This window comes from Natator depressus, chromosome 10 (assembly GCF_965152275.1).
Source record: "Natator depressus isolate rNatDep1 chromosome 10, rNatDep2.hap1, whole genome shotgun sequence".
Classification (NCBI taxonomy): Eukaryota; Metazoa; Chordata; order Testudines; family Cheloniidae; genus Natator; species Natator depressus.
In genome coordinates this window covers 32,392,128-32,407,147 of record NC_134243.1, presented here as the reverse complement: position 1 = coordinate 32,407,147, position 15,020 = coordinate 32,392,128, and the positions used below count along the sequence as shown (strand labels likewise).

Genomic DNA, 15,020 nt, shown 5'->3' with positions numbered 1-15,020 from the left:
ACATATAAATATATTGGTATGCCTTGTGCACCATTAACATAAAGCACAAATATTGTAACAGTGATATAGCCTAAGCTGGCCTGTACCATAACCCTGTTCACTATGCTAAGTATTCCATAACTCCTTGCATTTGCTGAAGTAAGCATTTGGAATAAGGAAACTTGTCAAAATCAAGATACATTTGTTCCATGCCTTCGTACAAAGTAGGGAAGTACCTTCATGGCCAGTACCTGGAAGGTAATTTCCCAAACAAAGATAAGGAAGGAACAGAAAAACAAGTTAGGGTACTGGGACAAACTGATGGGTTGGATTTGAGCAACGTAGAAAGAGATGTGTAACTTGTAAAATCATGATCTAAATAACACCACATGGAATGTGTAATTTTGGGAGCACGCTTTCTATGTAAGGTGCATGTAACATTACTGCACAGGATGGCTTCCCGGACCCTGGTATCAAAGAGAACCTTTTTCCTGTACTATATGATTATTGGCTCATAACTCTAAACCTGACTGACACTGGTTATTTGGTCTCTTGAGTATATTTTATAATGAACCAAAGTGTGATCAAGCAATTGACTATGCCATTTATCAACAAAATGTTGAGTAGTCTTGGAACCTGTACCAATCCGTGCAGAGCCCTACTAGAAACACCCCTCTTTGATGAGGATTCCCCATTGATAACTGCTTTTTGAGATTTGTCAGTCAGTTCCTAATCCATTTGAAGTATGCTTTATTATTGTATCGTGCTCGTTCTTTAATCAGAACACTATGCGGTACTCAGTCAAATACCTCACAAAAGTCTGTTATATCTACACAATTCCCTTTATCAACCAAACTGGTAACCCCTTCAAAGAGTGAAATCAGATTTGTTTGAGAAGATCTGTTTTCCATAAAACCATGTTGCCTGGCATTAATGATATTCCTCTCCTTTTAATTCTTTAGTGATTGAATCGTGTATCAGCTTTCCTATGGTTTTGTCCAGGGTTAATGCTAGGCTAATAAGCCTGTAGTTACCCCGGTCATCCCGTTCACCCTTTTTGAATACTGGTGAAACAATGGATCAAATCTCTGTTCTCAGACGTGCCTCTAACATCATACATAGTGATGGCTGTAAAAGGACTCTGTATACATAGTACTGGACATGAATGCCCAAAGTCTTCCACACACTGTAACTTGAAATTGACCGAGTACGTGCATACAGTATCTTTCCCTGGGCCTTTCGCCCCTGCAATCAGAAAGGATTGTGTAAATGTACTGTAAAGTGAACTGGACTCAGGAATTGGAGAGCGCTCACTAACCCCAGAGCCACCTACTGATGCTCCACATTGCAAGGATCACAGGAGGATTAAGTACACAATTTTCTCCTGAAGCTGCAGCCACCAGCTGTGTGATAAACTAGGCCGTAGAAAAGGATCTCTCTGCTCTCTGCACAGCAGTCTGAAATAGCCCTCAGTGCTCCTCGCTCCTGCAGCAGGCCAGCATAGTGCACAGCATAACCTTCGACCACCTGCACCCCTACTTACTGGCAGGTTCTTTACACCCAGCCCCAGGGCACCTGGTGTTAAATACGTCAACAGCGTTACTCCATGATGGTTGGGCTCAAAGCGTAAATGCGCCATCCCCGGCTCCAGTCAGACAGAACTCCAACTCTGCTGGACTGCCAACAGGAGCAGCTTCCAGAGAGTGCAACTCCAGCACCTGACCAGGAGAGCAAGCCAGCTGACTATAACGATCCAGATGGGATGCAAGGGAGAGGAGGTGCAATCTCGCATAACTGGATCCTAGACCATGTAGGGTTTAAACACTTTATTTCTAGGAATGATGGGGACAGAGACAAACATTGGCAGCCGATCCAGAGGTGATGGGAGTAGGGAGACCTGGAACAGTGAGAACCTTGAGAGATGAGTGGGGGACCCAGGAGAGTGCATGGCTTCTCGACACATCAGCAGCTCAGCTGAACCGCCAGCTAGCTGTGCAACAGAGCTCCCCAGCCCTCTGCGGTGGAGGAAGCTGAGAGACAGGTTAGAGGACAAAGAGGTGGTCTGTAGTAAGAAGAACTGCAGAGCAGGCCGAGGGGCCCTCAACCTCCTTTCTGAACAGGTTTCAGTGATCTAAGAGCAGGAAACCCTCTGATCTCTCTCGGTGTTCATGACACCACAAAGATTCTCTGGGATCTAAAAGGTTAACGATTGTAACCAGCGCCTCGAGTGGACAGCCAATCTGGGGTGTAATGTGCTCCCGACTACTTGGTTCTCTCGGGGTGCTCCATCTCTCATCAGATCATGCTTTAAAGATAGTATCTCACAAAGCAGATGGAGTCCTTTATGGCAAGAGACTATGTAGGTCCTGCAGGTGGGAGCACACCCCCGAACTCTCCTGCCTGTCTGAGAGTCCTCACCTGGCCCCAATAGGCATGAGCAAAGTGGTTACTAGAGGCATTGTGATGCAGAGAAGCACACCACAGATCTTCATTAAGGTACACTGAGACGCTGACAGGTGTCAGCACAGCCCTGAGAGCCAGGAACTTGTGGGTCTTAATCCCTGCTCTGACACTGACTCCACTGTGACCTTGGATGAGTTTCTTAACATCGTCTGCTGCAGTTTTCCCATCCATAAAATGGGGGTACTGCTTACCATACATGCCTCATAAGGGGCAGCGGGTATTAATGTTTGTAAAGAGAAATTAACTATATCCCTGCTAATGACTGAGCTCAGAACCTGTAGGGAGAGACCTTCAAAAGTGCTTGGTGTTGGCTTAATTCCACTTCCCTTGAAGTCCCAGGGAGCGGAGTTTACTGTACGTTTCCGCAGTCTTTTCCGAGGTCACTGTTGTCAGGCTCCAGACAAAGTGCTGAGTGCTTCTAACAATCCCATCCCATAGGGTTTAACATGCGGCAGGGTTAGCCTGGCTGTGTCTGCCACTGCCGTACCTAGCGTGCACAGCAAGCACCGTGGAGAAACGGGCTGGTATCAGTGGGTGCGCACTGTCAGAGCCCTCGGAATGACACGATACGCAACTTTCTTACCTCTAACTGTGCTGCATTTGTTCCCATGGCTACGTGTAGCTTCCCTGCTTTCGCCTAGTGTATGTTAATATGCACATCCTGGCTAGCTTGGTGGCTGTTAATAGTATATAGAGCTTGTGTTGCTGATTTTTTAACCCTGCCTAGGCCAATGGTATTCCTGGCCAATGGCTGCCTGGCTGCCTATGTGAAATGAGGTCTACGTTTTGGTACATTTCCCACTGGGGAGGTGTCCCCATCACCATCTCCCCTCCCACTCAAAATTGGTACTGATTCCCCCTCCCCCAATGTCAGTGGTGGCATGGAGACAAAGGTCTCCTGAGCCTTTAGGGGGTGTTCTTTGAGCTCAGGGGCAAGCACGCTGGCAGGGAATGGTGCAGGGAAGCTTGCACTGCTGCTCTCTGTGTTGTACATGTCTAGAGCAGTGGTTTTCAACCGGTGGTCTGCGGCCCCCTGGCCACAGACTGTCTAAGATTTCTAAAGTGGTCCGCAACTCCCTTTGAAATTTTGTAGAGATCTGCAAGTGGGAAAAAGTTGGATTTTTTTGTTGAAAATTTTGGTCTAGAGGTTTCTGCTTCCTTCAGTCTGTCAGTCTGCTTGAAATGCCGAAGTTACACTCGCGCTCACTCGGAGAGCTTGCTGATCTGGCTATGCCTTTCCATGGTTACAGCGTTGAGCTTTACCGTGAATTTATTCTCTTGAGTGGCACCGGTAACCAGACTTAGATCAGGACTGTATCTATTTGCATAATAGTGCAAACGCAACCTGGTCACGTTCTACTTCGGCTGCCTTATGTAGGTCATAGCGGCCACGGTTTCAGAATGGCAGCTATTTCTTGCTTTTATCCTTTTTATTCCAGCAAGTTGGAAAAGCGCTGGTTAAGAAGCCAGTTCCTGTTTTGACCTAGGTGAACCCTGGAGAAAGGTCTGTCGTCTCTTGCTTGATTTGTATGGAATCTTCCAGATAGCTGTGCACTAAGGAAATAAAAATAAGGCTGTAACCATTCCCTGCATTGCTTGTTTAATTTGACTATTTTTAATCTTTATTTGGCAGCTTTTATATTAAATCACTGATGCTTTAAAACCTCATACCTATTAAATGCCCACTGAAGGTGGAATTTATGTTGGTGTTTGGATTTATGTTGATTATGGATTCTCTTGGAGACATCCTGCTAAAGTAACATCTAGCTACATCTGCTGTGTATTCCGGATAGCCTTATAGAGTGCTCTGTGTGGCTATTTGGGAGAGAAGATCTACAGGTGCTGGAGAGCCAGAAGGATTCTAGGCAAAAGCCCCTTTGTTATCTAGGCCTCCCTGAATGGTTTGTCCACCTAATTTAACCAGCTGAGCCTCAGATGTGCTACTGGTAGGATGTTAGAAGCTGGGCTTGGGCAGCAAGCTCAGTATCATTATAGACATTTAAAAGGCAATCCGTTTAAAACTGATCCACAGAAATAACTTTTCTACAAGCACATAAATAACTAAGGCACTGTAATGGGGCAGGACTCACCACCTCAGTGCCTCCTGCTGGCCATGCTGGAAATTAGCTCTTGGTTACCAATGAGCATTCCTCTAGTGGTGTCTCACTGCCATCACTTCTGCTCTGCCTCTAAGACCCGCATCGCTCCCCAGATCGTGGCGTCCTCCTCTGGGCACGGCTCTCCAGCTGTGCCCCACTCCGCTTTCTCCCCTCTTCCGGGGGAACCAGCTGTCTCTAGTCCATCCACTTGTTGCTGTGGCCTACTGCAGCCTTCGGTCTAGCCCCTCCCCTCAAGGTGTAAACTACAGTCTGAATACTGGTCACTCCCTCTGTGACAAGTGGGAGAAAAGAGGGTGGACGGACCTGCCCACTATTCTGGGCCCTGACCCAGGGACCCTATAGCCGGCGGCCATGTGCTGCCGCTCCTCCAACTCCCACTGCCTATTTCCCTGGGCCACTTCCCTGTAGCCCTAGCACCTTCCTGGCCCTTTTTATCAGGGGCCTCAGTCTGGCAATCCTCAGGCTAGAGCTCACTATTGCTCCCCTAACCCTACCCAGCACTGCTCTATCTAAGGTACTCCTCTAAGGCAGCCAGTCCTTCTCCCTTGCACTCCAGGGAGAGATTCCCTCTGTTCTATTCAGCAGCCCTTCTTATATGGGCCAGCCTGGCCCTAATTGGCTGCTCCACTAAGCCTTCTCCCTATTGGCTGGCTCAGTCAGCCCTCTTCTAATTATCTGGGTTCTGCGCAGCCTCTCCAAGGCTGCTTTAACCCTTCTTCTGCCTGACAGGCACTCATTGCCTCAGGATGTTCTTGCAACTAAGAGAGCTTACAGGGTTCAGAAAAGGATTAGAATGTACAGGGATAATGACAGAATCAGCAGTGACATTAGGCTGGATAAAAATGTATAAGAAAGATAAACCGTCCTACTCTAGGACACAAACCAACCCCTAACTGATGGGGCTAGATTATTTCATCATTTTCCACCTTCCTCTGAAGCATCTGATAGTAGCCCATGAGACCAGATACTGGACTAGTGGAAGTCCAGCACTGCCCAGGAAGTGCTGAACAACATAAAGTAGTAGAGTTTAAGCCCACAAGGGTTCACCAGATCATATAGTCTGACCTCCCAGACCACCACCACCACCCAGCATCCAGATGCTAACCCCACAACCAAAATGAGACTACGCATTTATGCTGCAGGCAGAGATCAGGAGAGCCAAGGTGTACCAGTGCTCAAGGCCCCTGCAGCGGCAAGGAACTAAGTGAGATAGACCCAGCTAATCCTGGCAAGTGACCTGCACCCCAAACTGCATAGGAAGGTGAAAAATGCCCCAAATCACTGCCAATCTCACCTAGGAGAATATTCTTTCTTGACCCCACATATGGCGATCAGTTGGACCCTGAGCAACAGCCAGCCGTCTAAGCATGTGAGAGAGAGAGAATGCTCGGTGCCACCTCAGAGGCCAGTGTCCCATCTCCAGCCATACCCATCGCTGATGAAGGAAGGAGATATTTAAAAACAAAACAAAAAAAACCCAAACCCTCCCCAGATATGTTGTGGAGAGAATCCCTTCCTGACTGCTGCAGGTGGCCAGCTGAAACCCTGAAGCATGGCTCTAGGAACATAAAGCATAAACCAGAAGTGAGCCCCAGGGCTGTGGAGCCTTGCTCCCTACCAGGCCTCCGTACCCTAGGACTGTGACGGAGAAAGGGATGATGGCGGTGGAGGAGCATTTTAAATTACATCCTCCTCTGATTTTCCAGTGTGTCTTGTCCCTTCTATCTCTCCTTCAGGGCATGTCTCCACTACAGTATTAAGTTGACCTATGTTAGATTGACTTACAGCCACCACAGTAATTAATGTGACAGCTGATGTCCACACTGCCGTCCTGTCAGTGGTGCATGTCCTCACCAGGAGCACGTCCACTGTCTGAAGAGGGGCAGTGTGGGGGCCTGAGATCCAGGGCTCTCAGCGCTGCACTGCTTCCCACCGGAAGCCCAGCTGCCTGGCCAGGGCTTCTTACCTCTCTACTGAGAGTGGAGGGGAAGCTGCCTGGTGTGTCTCGCCTCCGGTGGGGTGATCCATGCCCAGAATCTGGTCAGCTGCCATGTTCCTAGCAGGGAGTCGAGACACCAGGGGACAGCAGGGCTCCCTCTGGGGAGCCCGGGTGGCAGTCTAAGCCAGGAGCCTGAGTGGCAGCCCAGCTTGGGGTGGAGACCCAGCAGCAGCCTAGCTGGAAGCTGGCTTTCTTGTCAATTTCATGGCTCCAGCCGATGTAAGGAACAGTTTTGCGCTGACATAAGCCCTTTGCCTCTCATGGAGATGGGGTTATTATGTCGGTGTACTATGGCACTTACATCGGCGGGAACCAGGCTGTAGTGTGCATTGTCCATTGTGTGGATAACTTCATTTATAATGCTTTCTCTTCTGTAGGATTGTGACCGTTGCCTCCCTGGGACTGAAATAGAGTGACTGTGAGATCAGCTAGCACAAGGGTGGCCAACCTGTGGCTCCGGAGCCACGTATGGCTCTTGAGAAGTTTAATATGCATCTCCTTGTATAGGTGCTGACTCCGGGGCTGGAGATATTGGTGCCAACTTTCCAATGTGCCGGGGGTGCTCACTGGTCAACCCCCGGCTCTGCAACAGGCCCTACCCCCATTCCACCCCTTCCTGCCCCCTCCCCTGAGCCTGCTGTGCCCTTGTTCCTACCCCTCGCCCCCCGAGCCTCCTGCATGCCACAAAACAGCTGATCGGGAGGTGTGGGCAGGGAGGGGGAGGTGCTTGTTGGTGGGGCTGCCAGTGGGTGGGAGGTGCTGGGAGCGGCAGGTGGGGGAGCAGATGGGGGGGTGCTGACGTATTACTGTGGCTCTTTGGCAATGTACATTGGTAAATTCTGGCTCCTTCTCAGGCTCAGGTTGGCCACCCCTGAGCTAACACGTCAGTAGCAGGCATTTTTCAGTTAAATAACCTCTGAAAGAGATTCAGCTGCTGCTTAGGGCAGATCTCCTCCTCTTGGCTTAAATGCTCATCTCAGGGAGACTTATGCTGCTTGGGGTTGCTCGCAAGAGCAGGGTGACTTGGATGGGTTTAGGGGGGTATCTTGATCTGAGGCAGATAACAAGGAAATTTAGGCTGACTATCCGAAAAACCTTCCTGACAGTTAGCTCTGCTGGAACAGTGGACCTCTCTGTGGTGACACGGTGACCCATCGCTTTAATCATTAAGACTGTACTGGACAAAGCTTAACATACTCTAGGAACACTCTTGCACTGGCCTCTGGGGATGAAGTAGATGAGATAGCAAGTCTCTTCCATCTGTAAAGTTTGTCCTGACTCTGGCTTTTTCTTGTAGGTATAAGGATGACCTAGACAGTCCTACTGAGGAGAACGGGAAGCAGAAAGTCCTGTACAGCCTAGAATTCACCTTTGATGCTGATGCCCGTGTTGCCATCACAATCTACTGCCAGGCTACAGAGGAATTCATCAGTGGCATGGCAGTGTAAGTACTGGGAAAACAGATTTAAAGGGGCACTGGCGACTTACAGGTCACAAGTCTGTCTGAAATTTTTCTCCTGGTACAAGTAGCACCAAAGGAGGCAGGAGAGAGCGCGAGGTTTCTCCTTTACAGTTTGCTTGCTTTGTGCATTTGGCAGCTCTGTATCTTAGTAGTTTCCCCTGTTAGTTAGTTGTGTGGGTTTTTCCACGCACATTTGGGAAAAGAAAACTAAAGCCATACAGTTTCTCAGGGAGACACAAGGTGTAGCTCCTGAAGGTGTAAGCTCATTTTTTGAAACTGACCGACTAGATTTCAAGAGGATGTCCCTTTTCATTGCGACACCTGGGTCAATAGAACTGATGCAGTGAGAATGAGCGCCCTTCAAGGATCAGGAGAGGGGAAAAATGTGTAAGGAATCGAGCCACCTCCCCCGGCTTTAGGGGTTAAATGACCATCTTATGAAATTAATTATACTGAAGGGTCTCTCCTGTGTTTTATAGGCAATAATGCCTGTTAGATGTTTCCTTCCAGATGCCTACTCTAACATTTGTGTGGTCAAAGTTCAACCAAGGGAATGTTAGTGTGGCTTGTATCGTCAATATAATTCAGTCATGAAGACTCAAAGTCCTAATATGCAATGCTTAATCTAGATCAGCATATCTAGGCTGCGTCCAATCAAGGCGGAGTTTTATATTTTTGGGATGTTTTAGTCTCAAGGGGGCACACTCCTGTGTTTAAAGACCTAGGGTGCCTGTAATTTTCTTTTTTTCCATGCAATTTAAGTACACGGGGGCCTGGTGACTTACTACTGCAGGCCTCAGATGGCATGATTTTTAGACCCCTCTATTTATAAATAGCTCAGGATCTTTTGTCACTAACAGAAATCTCTAGCCTGGAGAAGCTTAATGTAGATCTCTAATTGATGGCTGACATCTCTCTACAGTTAGAATTAAGGGTTTCTGCAATTGTGTTATACATCATACTGGCTTTTAAAGGAGACTTGTGTAATTTAAGATAAGTGATCTATTGATGATTAAAGCAGAAAAAAAAATCAAATAGAATTGATGTCAAAAGACTTGCTTAGGCACAATGTAAACATCCTGCTAATGATCAATGAATGTTGTTTTTAGAAATGGGGCCAAAGGCTGAACATTCCCATCCAGATGTGAATTCCTCCAAACTTGGAGGGTGTCCAAAGTCAGGATTTTGATCAGGTTCCTCTCTAGTTTTGTTAAAGCCTGCAGCTGTCTTTACTCTTTGTGAAAAGTAATAAATTAGCTCCTCTTACAAAGCTTTGGCACCTCTTGGGAAGCTTTGAAAACCCAGCTCTTCAGCCCCAGTTTCTCCTGAGCAGTGCAGTATATAGGCAGGCTTCTAGAAATCCTAACTGTTTCCATGTTATGTTTTTGTAAGTCTTTAAAAAGGTTTCCTGTGAATTTAGTGCTAGCGAAGGTCTTGGCTTGACACTCTTGGCACTTGAAGTCCTCTGTCCCTAAAACTGGTGAAACATGGCTAAGCAGCGGTGCCAGCTTCTCTCCTACTGCCCTGCAGAATATCCCTCATCCTTGCTCTGAAAAGGGATCATCTTTAGGGACTGTGCCTTTATGTTGGGGTGGCATAGCTGTCCAGTGCGCAAGTCCTTAGACTGAAAGAGCACAGCTGGGTTCTGTTCCTGCCTTTCACTGACCCTTGAGCAAATCAACCATGCCTCAGTTTCCCCACCCATACAATGAGGATAATGATGGCTTATGACTGTGTGGTGGTGGTGGTGGTTATGGTTGCAACAGAAGCCGATGGACTCTTCTGAAGCCAAGATCCTGATTTAATGCAGATGTGGTAGATAATAGGGATCTGGGGAAGAGAGCAGCAAATATAGACTTTTATAAACTGCTTTAATTCAACCCAGACTATTTTCCCATGTGATGGTGGCGGCAGCTTTGTAAGCACATCTTGGGGCTAGTGCAGCTGCCTGAAGTGGGTATCTCTGCTTCTCTGGATTTAGCACGCTGCTACTAAAAACGTTCTTTTAAAGCCCTGATTTTAGCTTTGCCAAGCAGTTCTGTAAGGGCAAACACTATAATTGCTTTGATTTATTCTCCAAGTTCTGGTGGAAAAAACAACTCTGGGCTGCATTTTTAGAACACCTCAAAGTGGAGAGCTGCGTTTTTAGCACACTAATTGGAGTGCACGATCATTGAGGGTACTTTATCTCCATTGGTTTGACGCTAATATCTAAACTGAAGGGTCAGTGTGTGCAACTGTTGTGTGTGTTAGAATCAATGCCCCCTCTCACCCCTTTCAGACTGATATGCCCAGTGCTTCAGGGGGGAACAGGATCTCTGAAAACCAAAGTCACTTTTTCCTCTTAAGTGGAAGCCAATCTCTGAAGCAGGAGAGGCTTCCTCCAAAGGTGCCAAGGCAGACGTGTCCTCTTAGCCACCAGTCTGCAGCATGCTCCTTGGAAGTTCTAAATGGCTGAAGCTCACTTCCCTGGCTACTTTGCTGAAAGACCCACCTCACAATCCCTAATCATACTAACATGATGTTTGTTTCAGTCCCCGGCTTGGAGCATGGCTTGGGCCTCTTCGAGTCATTTTGCTGCATTTTGGAGGAGGGACTCTCAGCTCTCTGTGCAGAGACCATTCTACATGAACCACAACCCCCCCCCCCGGCCTGCTTATCCTGCAGCTCTATCCAGAGCTAATAGGTCTCCTTCCCTTTGCTGAGAGAACTGGGGTCCATTTCAAAGACAAAAGGAAATCTCCTCCCAGAATGGCTCAGCACTCCAATTAGAAAAGGAATGGCATCAGTACCACGGGAATCCATCTTGAAGACACAAGGAGTCTCTTGTCTCTTCTCTGCCTGAGACTTGTCTGTCTGTTTCATGAGACAGCTGAGTTTTCTGGAACCTGTTAGGCTGGGGAAGATAGCATGTGTGTGTGGTATGAGCAGCCTGTGTGTTTCATTGCGTGATTAGTGGCTTTGAGCTCCCTTCCCTAATCTGTCCAAAGCCTCACACCACACTGGCATGTCATGCTCTTCGTTAAAACAGGGTCCCTAGGGATTTTACAGCTGCAGGTGTCTTGCTGAATGTCACAAAACCATTTCCTAACTGTGAGGTATGAACGTTCAGTAGTCCCTTAAGGGAAAGAGTTGGAGTCAGCCCCATGACTGGAGTCACTTAAAACTAGCCATTTGGGCTGGACATGCACTTTAAGGAACAATTCTGTGCTGCCAAAGGTGACCTAATAGTTTTGGTTTCTAACTCTGTGTGAGGATACTGCTCAGTACTTGTGCAGAGCTTTTCTTCTCCATGTGCTCTAGAGACAAGAGATGCTCTTCCCTAAATTACTTATACTGCACTGTTTGCTTGCAGGCACAATGAAGCACAGCTGATTTCATTGGAATGATTTATTACATTTCATTTCTATTAGTATCAGGTATTGCAAAACCACCCCACCCAACCCTGTCTCTCTTAAAGTGACAGCCCATGTGACACTGGGTCACTTACCTGTTACACATTCTGTTTGAATGTGGGATTTTGAACTTAATTCCTTTTGATGGCGGTGAACCAGCTAATTAAATGTATGCCTTGGCCTACTGGCTGCATTCAGTTGAGTGTGTACAGAAAGGAGGCAGCAGTACTAGATGATCCTCTTGTCACTTAATAGTCTCATGCTTATTCATGGCCTGTGAAAGTCCTTTCTCCTTGATTGTACAGAGAAGTCAAATTAAGCATGAGTGTCTATAGCAGAAGTGTGTGAAGCAATCCAGGGCTGGGTATTTACTGCTGGGCACAAACCCACTCCTCTCTTTAAGGCCAAAGCCTGCTTTGAGCCATACAGATAGCAGCCCCCAAAGAAATGCTATAGTGCTTGAAACTCCTATGCCATACAACTAAATTCCAGAGATTTCACTGCCCACAGGTAAACCCTCTTTCTTTAATAAGAGTTTAGCCCCCTCTTGCCTTTCTCTGCAGCTGCACTAGCATGTAACTGAACAACTTGGGCATACTAGTTAGAGTAAATATGAGTGCAGCACGTCTTACACAATAAGTCCAGCTAGCAAATCTAGACCTGCTACAGTCTTGGGATGGTGAAACCTGCCTGCCAAAGGGCAGATTTCACACACTCGGCCACAGTTTCTCCGGGGCTGGTGCAGAGAAGCTGTGCCTCTTCCTGGGAGAAAGGAGAGAGTTGACATTGCACTATGTGGCAACCTACCACCAGGTCAGGAATGGACATACAAACGGACACAGGATCAAACCCCAAACATTGTGTGTGACCTGTCCTGCATGGGTCCTAAGTGACTCTGACAGAGACCTGAGGGATCTGGCTTTTCATACTCAGCCTTTAGCAACATTTGTCTAGCGTATTCTGCCATTGAATTGAAGTGATGCCTATGCCTGACTTGGGACACCATGTGCTTGCTGTAGCTGATTTGACTGTATAGTAAGTAAAACCACACTCACCTGCGTACCCTATAATTCACACACAAAGCAGCTGTCACTTCCCACCTCCCCACAGCACTTTAATAACAGCGTTGCAGCGAGATCTCCTATTACTACAGCTGTGTTATTTTTATGCTGTACTGTTCTGAACATTTTTCTAGTACATTGTGAAGTATTGTCATAAATCATTAAAATGAAACTACCCCGGCAAGAATGAACAAAGCACGTTTTAGTGCAGTCCCCTGGATGTTTTTTTTATTCACCCAGCTGTTAATTTGCAAAATCAGTCTTTGGCACCCCATGCAAGTGGTTCCACTGACTGTCTAATCAGCCTGGCAAATTCTACCAGCCAGGTTCTTAGCTGGTGTCAGTGTCGTGGCAATGGATTTCCAGTGTAACTATGCCAGTGTACACCAACTGGGGAGCTTGCCTGGGGCATGTAATTTTTGGCTCAGGCCGGCTGGCTAAGACATCCTCAGTTCTTTCTCCTCCAGACATTTATACTGTGCTCATCACCAAGATAGCTGAGGCCAAACTGGGAGACCTAAAATCAGACGTTTAAACTCCTAAAATAGAAGTTGTCTCTTTCTCCAAGCTTCCTGCTCCCACGGGCTTGAGTGGGATTTGTAAGTGCTCAGCTTCTCTGACAATCAGGCAGCTAAATCCTAAGGACTTGACTGTGGATTTAGGAGCCTAACTTTAGGCCCCCAGTTTGAAAGTATTGGCTTGAGCGTGTAAGGGTAAGGGCAGATGAGCAGGTGCTTTCCCTGGGTTGGTGCTTTTTAATGGTAGGTGTGCAGTGGTGCTCAAAACAGGCTGTGGGTAGCTAATTATTGATCACATGTGTCAGAACTGCATTAAATCTCTTGGCTGTTAGGTGGGTGAGCGGTGTAGCTGTCCTGGAGCAGCCTGCTGTGGGCTCCGAAGAGAACATCCCCTGCTTTAGACTGCCAACCAACACGCTGGAAATGGAGCTATCAGCTAGTTAAAAGTGCATCTAAGGAGCCAACCAACTGTACCATGCAACCATGGCAACAAAAGCATTACTGTGGAGCTCTGGGAAGCTTTAAGCTCTAAATGCAAGACAGAAAACGTGAGGGTGATGACTGCTGTTGTGTAAATATGTGGGAGCTGCATCGTGCTCCTGGCTGGAGCAGAGGCAGGGCACAGTAGGTGGTAGTGGCTGTTGTCGTGTTCTTTGGAGCCCTCGTGGGAGCTGTGTCTTACCATCTCTTTTCCACACGCTTTGCGTTAGTTACCTTGGCCAAGTTGTACTTCGTGGAAGTTGCAAGTGTGCTTTCCAGTCACAGCAGGTGCTTTAGTTCCTGACAGTCTGCAAGCTCCACTTCTGTATCACAAAAGGGCTAATCAGATCCTTTAAAGATGCTGAATCCAGATCTCCTAGCGGTGCTTCTACTCCCTGGTTTCCTCTTTCCTTGCACACTTTCCTCAGAGCCATGGTCTTGCCCTTCGCACACCTCTGCCCTTCTCTCATCCTCTTTCACCTCAAGAGCTGCGCCTCCCATTCTCCTCACTTCCCTTGCTTGGTTTCTCTCCAGCCCCTGCTCTTTGAGCAAGCACAAAGCCTCTCTTTCAAACCATTTGTTTTTATAGAGCCGCTGCTATTCCTCTCCCTTACAACGGAGAATACTGAGGATAACAGCCTATTACTATGGCTAACCAATGGAGTTACTCCTTTAGCTCAAGTACATAAAGGTCTGGACTGTAGGTCCTTGGTTTGAACTCTGCTAAACACCCTTCAAGGATCATTATTTCTGCATTAGCTTGCACCAGGGACATTTGCTTCCCCTATGATTTGTAAGATACCACTTTACACCCTGGACACAGTAAATAGTGGCACCAGGCGGAAGTTTCCTGGGATGCTTACAGCCCTGCTGGAACTTCTAACTTGGGTTAGGGTAGAGAACCCAGCCGATTACAAGTACAGAAGGCCTGGAGGGTAGCAGCTGGCCCTACTGCTCCAGGTGATGCCTTGGTTTCAGAGTAAGACCCTATACAAGGGAATAACTGTCACTCCACCGTAGGTGTGGCGGGAAAGTTGGCCAACACCCCTGGATCTGGTATTGGTGCGGCTGGTGGGGGGTGCCCTTGAGCTAGTGGAATTGTACTGCCTTCAGATCAAGGATGCTGCTCTTGCAGGGAGGGAAAGGGGCATGGGGCTTGGAGACATGGGTGTGAGAGGAGGGTATCAAATTTAGTTCCTGCTACTTGGCCCAAATGCTAATCCAATGCTAAGCTGCCACTGCTCTCTGTGTGCAGCCATTAGAGGGAGCCAAATGCCATCCCGCAGGCGGGACGCAGGCAGCCTGTCAGCAAGTGAGGGGAGGTGTGGAAAGATTTATCACTGTTAGATCACTGCTCAAGCTTTCAGCTGTGCGTGTGAGGGGAGGGGCCAGGCTTCCTCTTCAAAGGTATTGAGGAGACCCGAGCCTGTTAAAATATGTGCTACCAGTACCCATACTCCAGACCTGTGGGGTCAGCCTTTGCTAGACTGGGGTCCCTTGTCTGCAGTGCTTTGTGCTGCCCCATTGACTAATATTCCCAGCC

At 47.7% G+C, this 15,020-nt stretch overlaps 1 protein-coding gene across 3 annotated transcripts in view; it reads left to right on the top strand.

Moving 5' to 3' along the window:
* Positions 1-15,020, top strand: part of MGRN1 (mahogunin ring finger 1) — a 105,561-nt gene that overhangs the window by 30,705 nt on the left and 59,836 nt on the right. For all 3 annotated transcript variants that reach the window (XM_074965661.1, XM_074965659.1, XM_074965660.1), the window contains exon 4: positions 7,859-8,005. In XM_074965661.1, the coding sequence (XP_074821762.1) occupies positions 7,859-8,005 (147 nt within the window). The remainder of the gene's footprint in view (positions 1-7,858; positions 8,006-15,020) is intronic.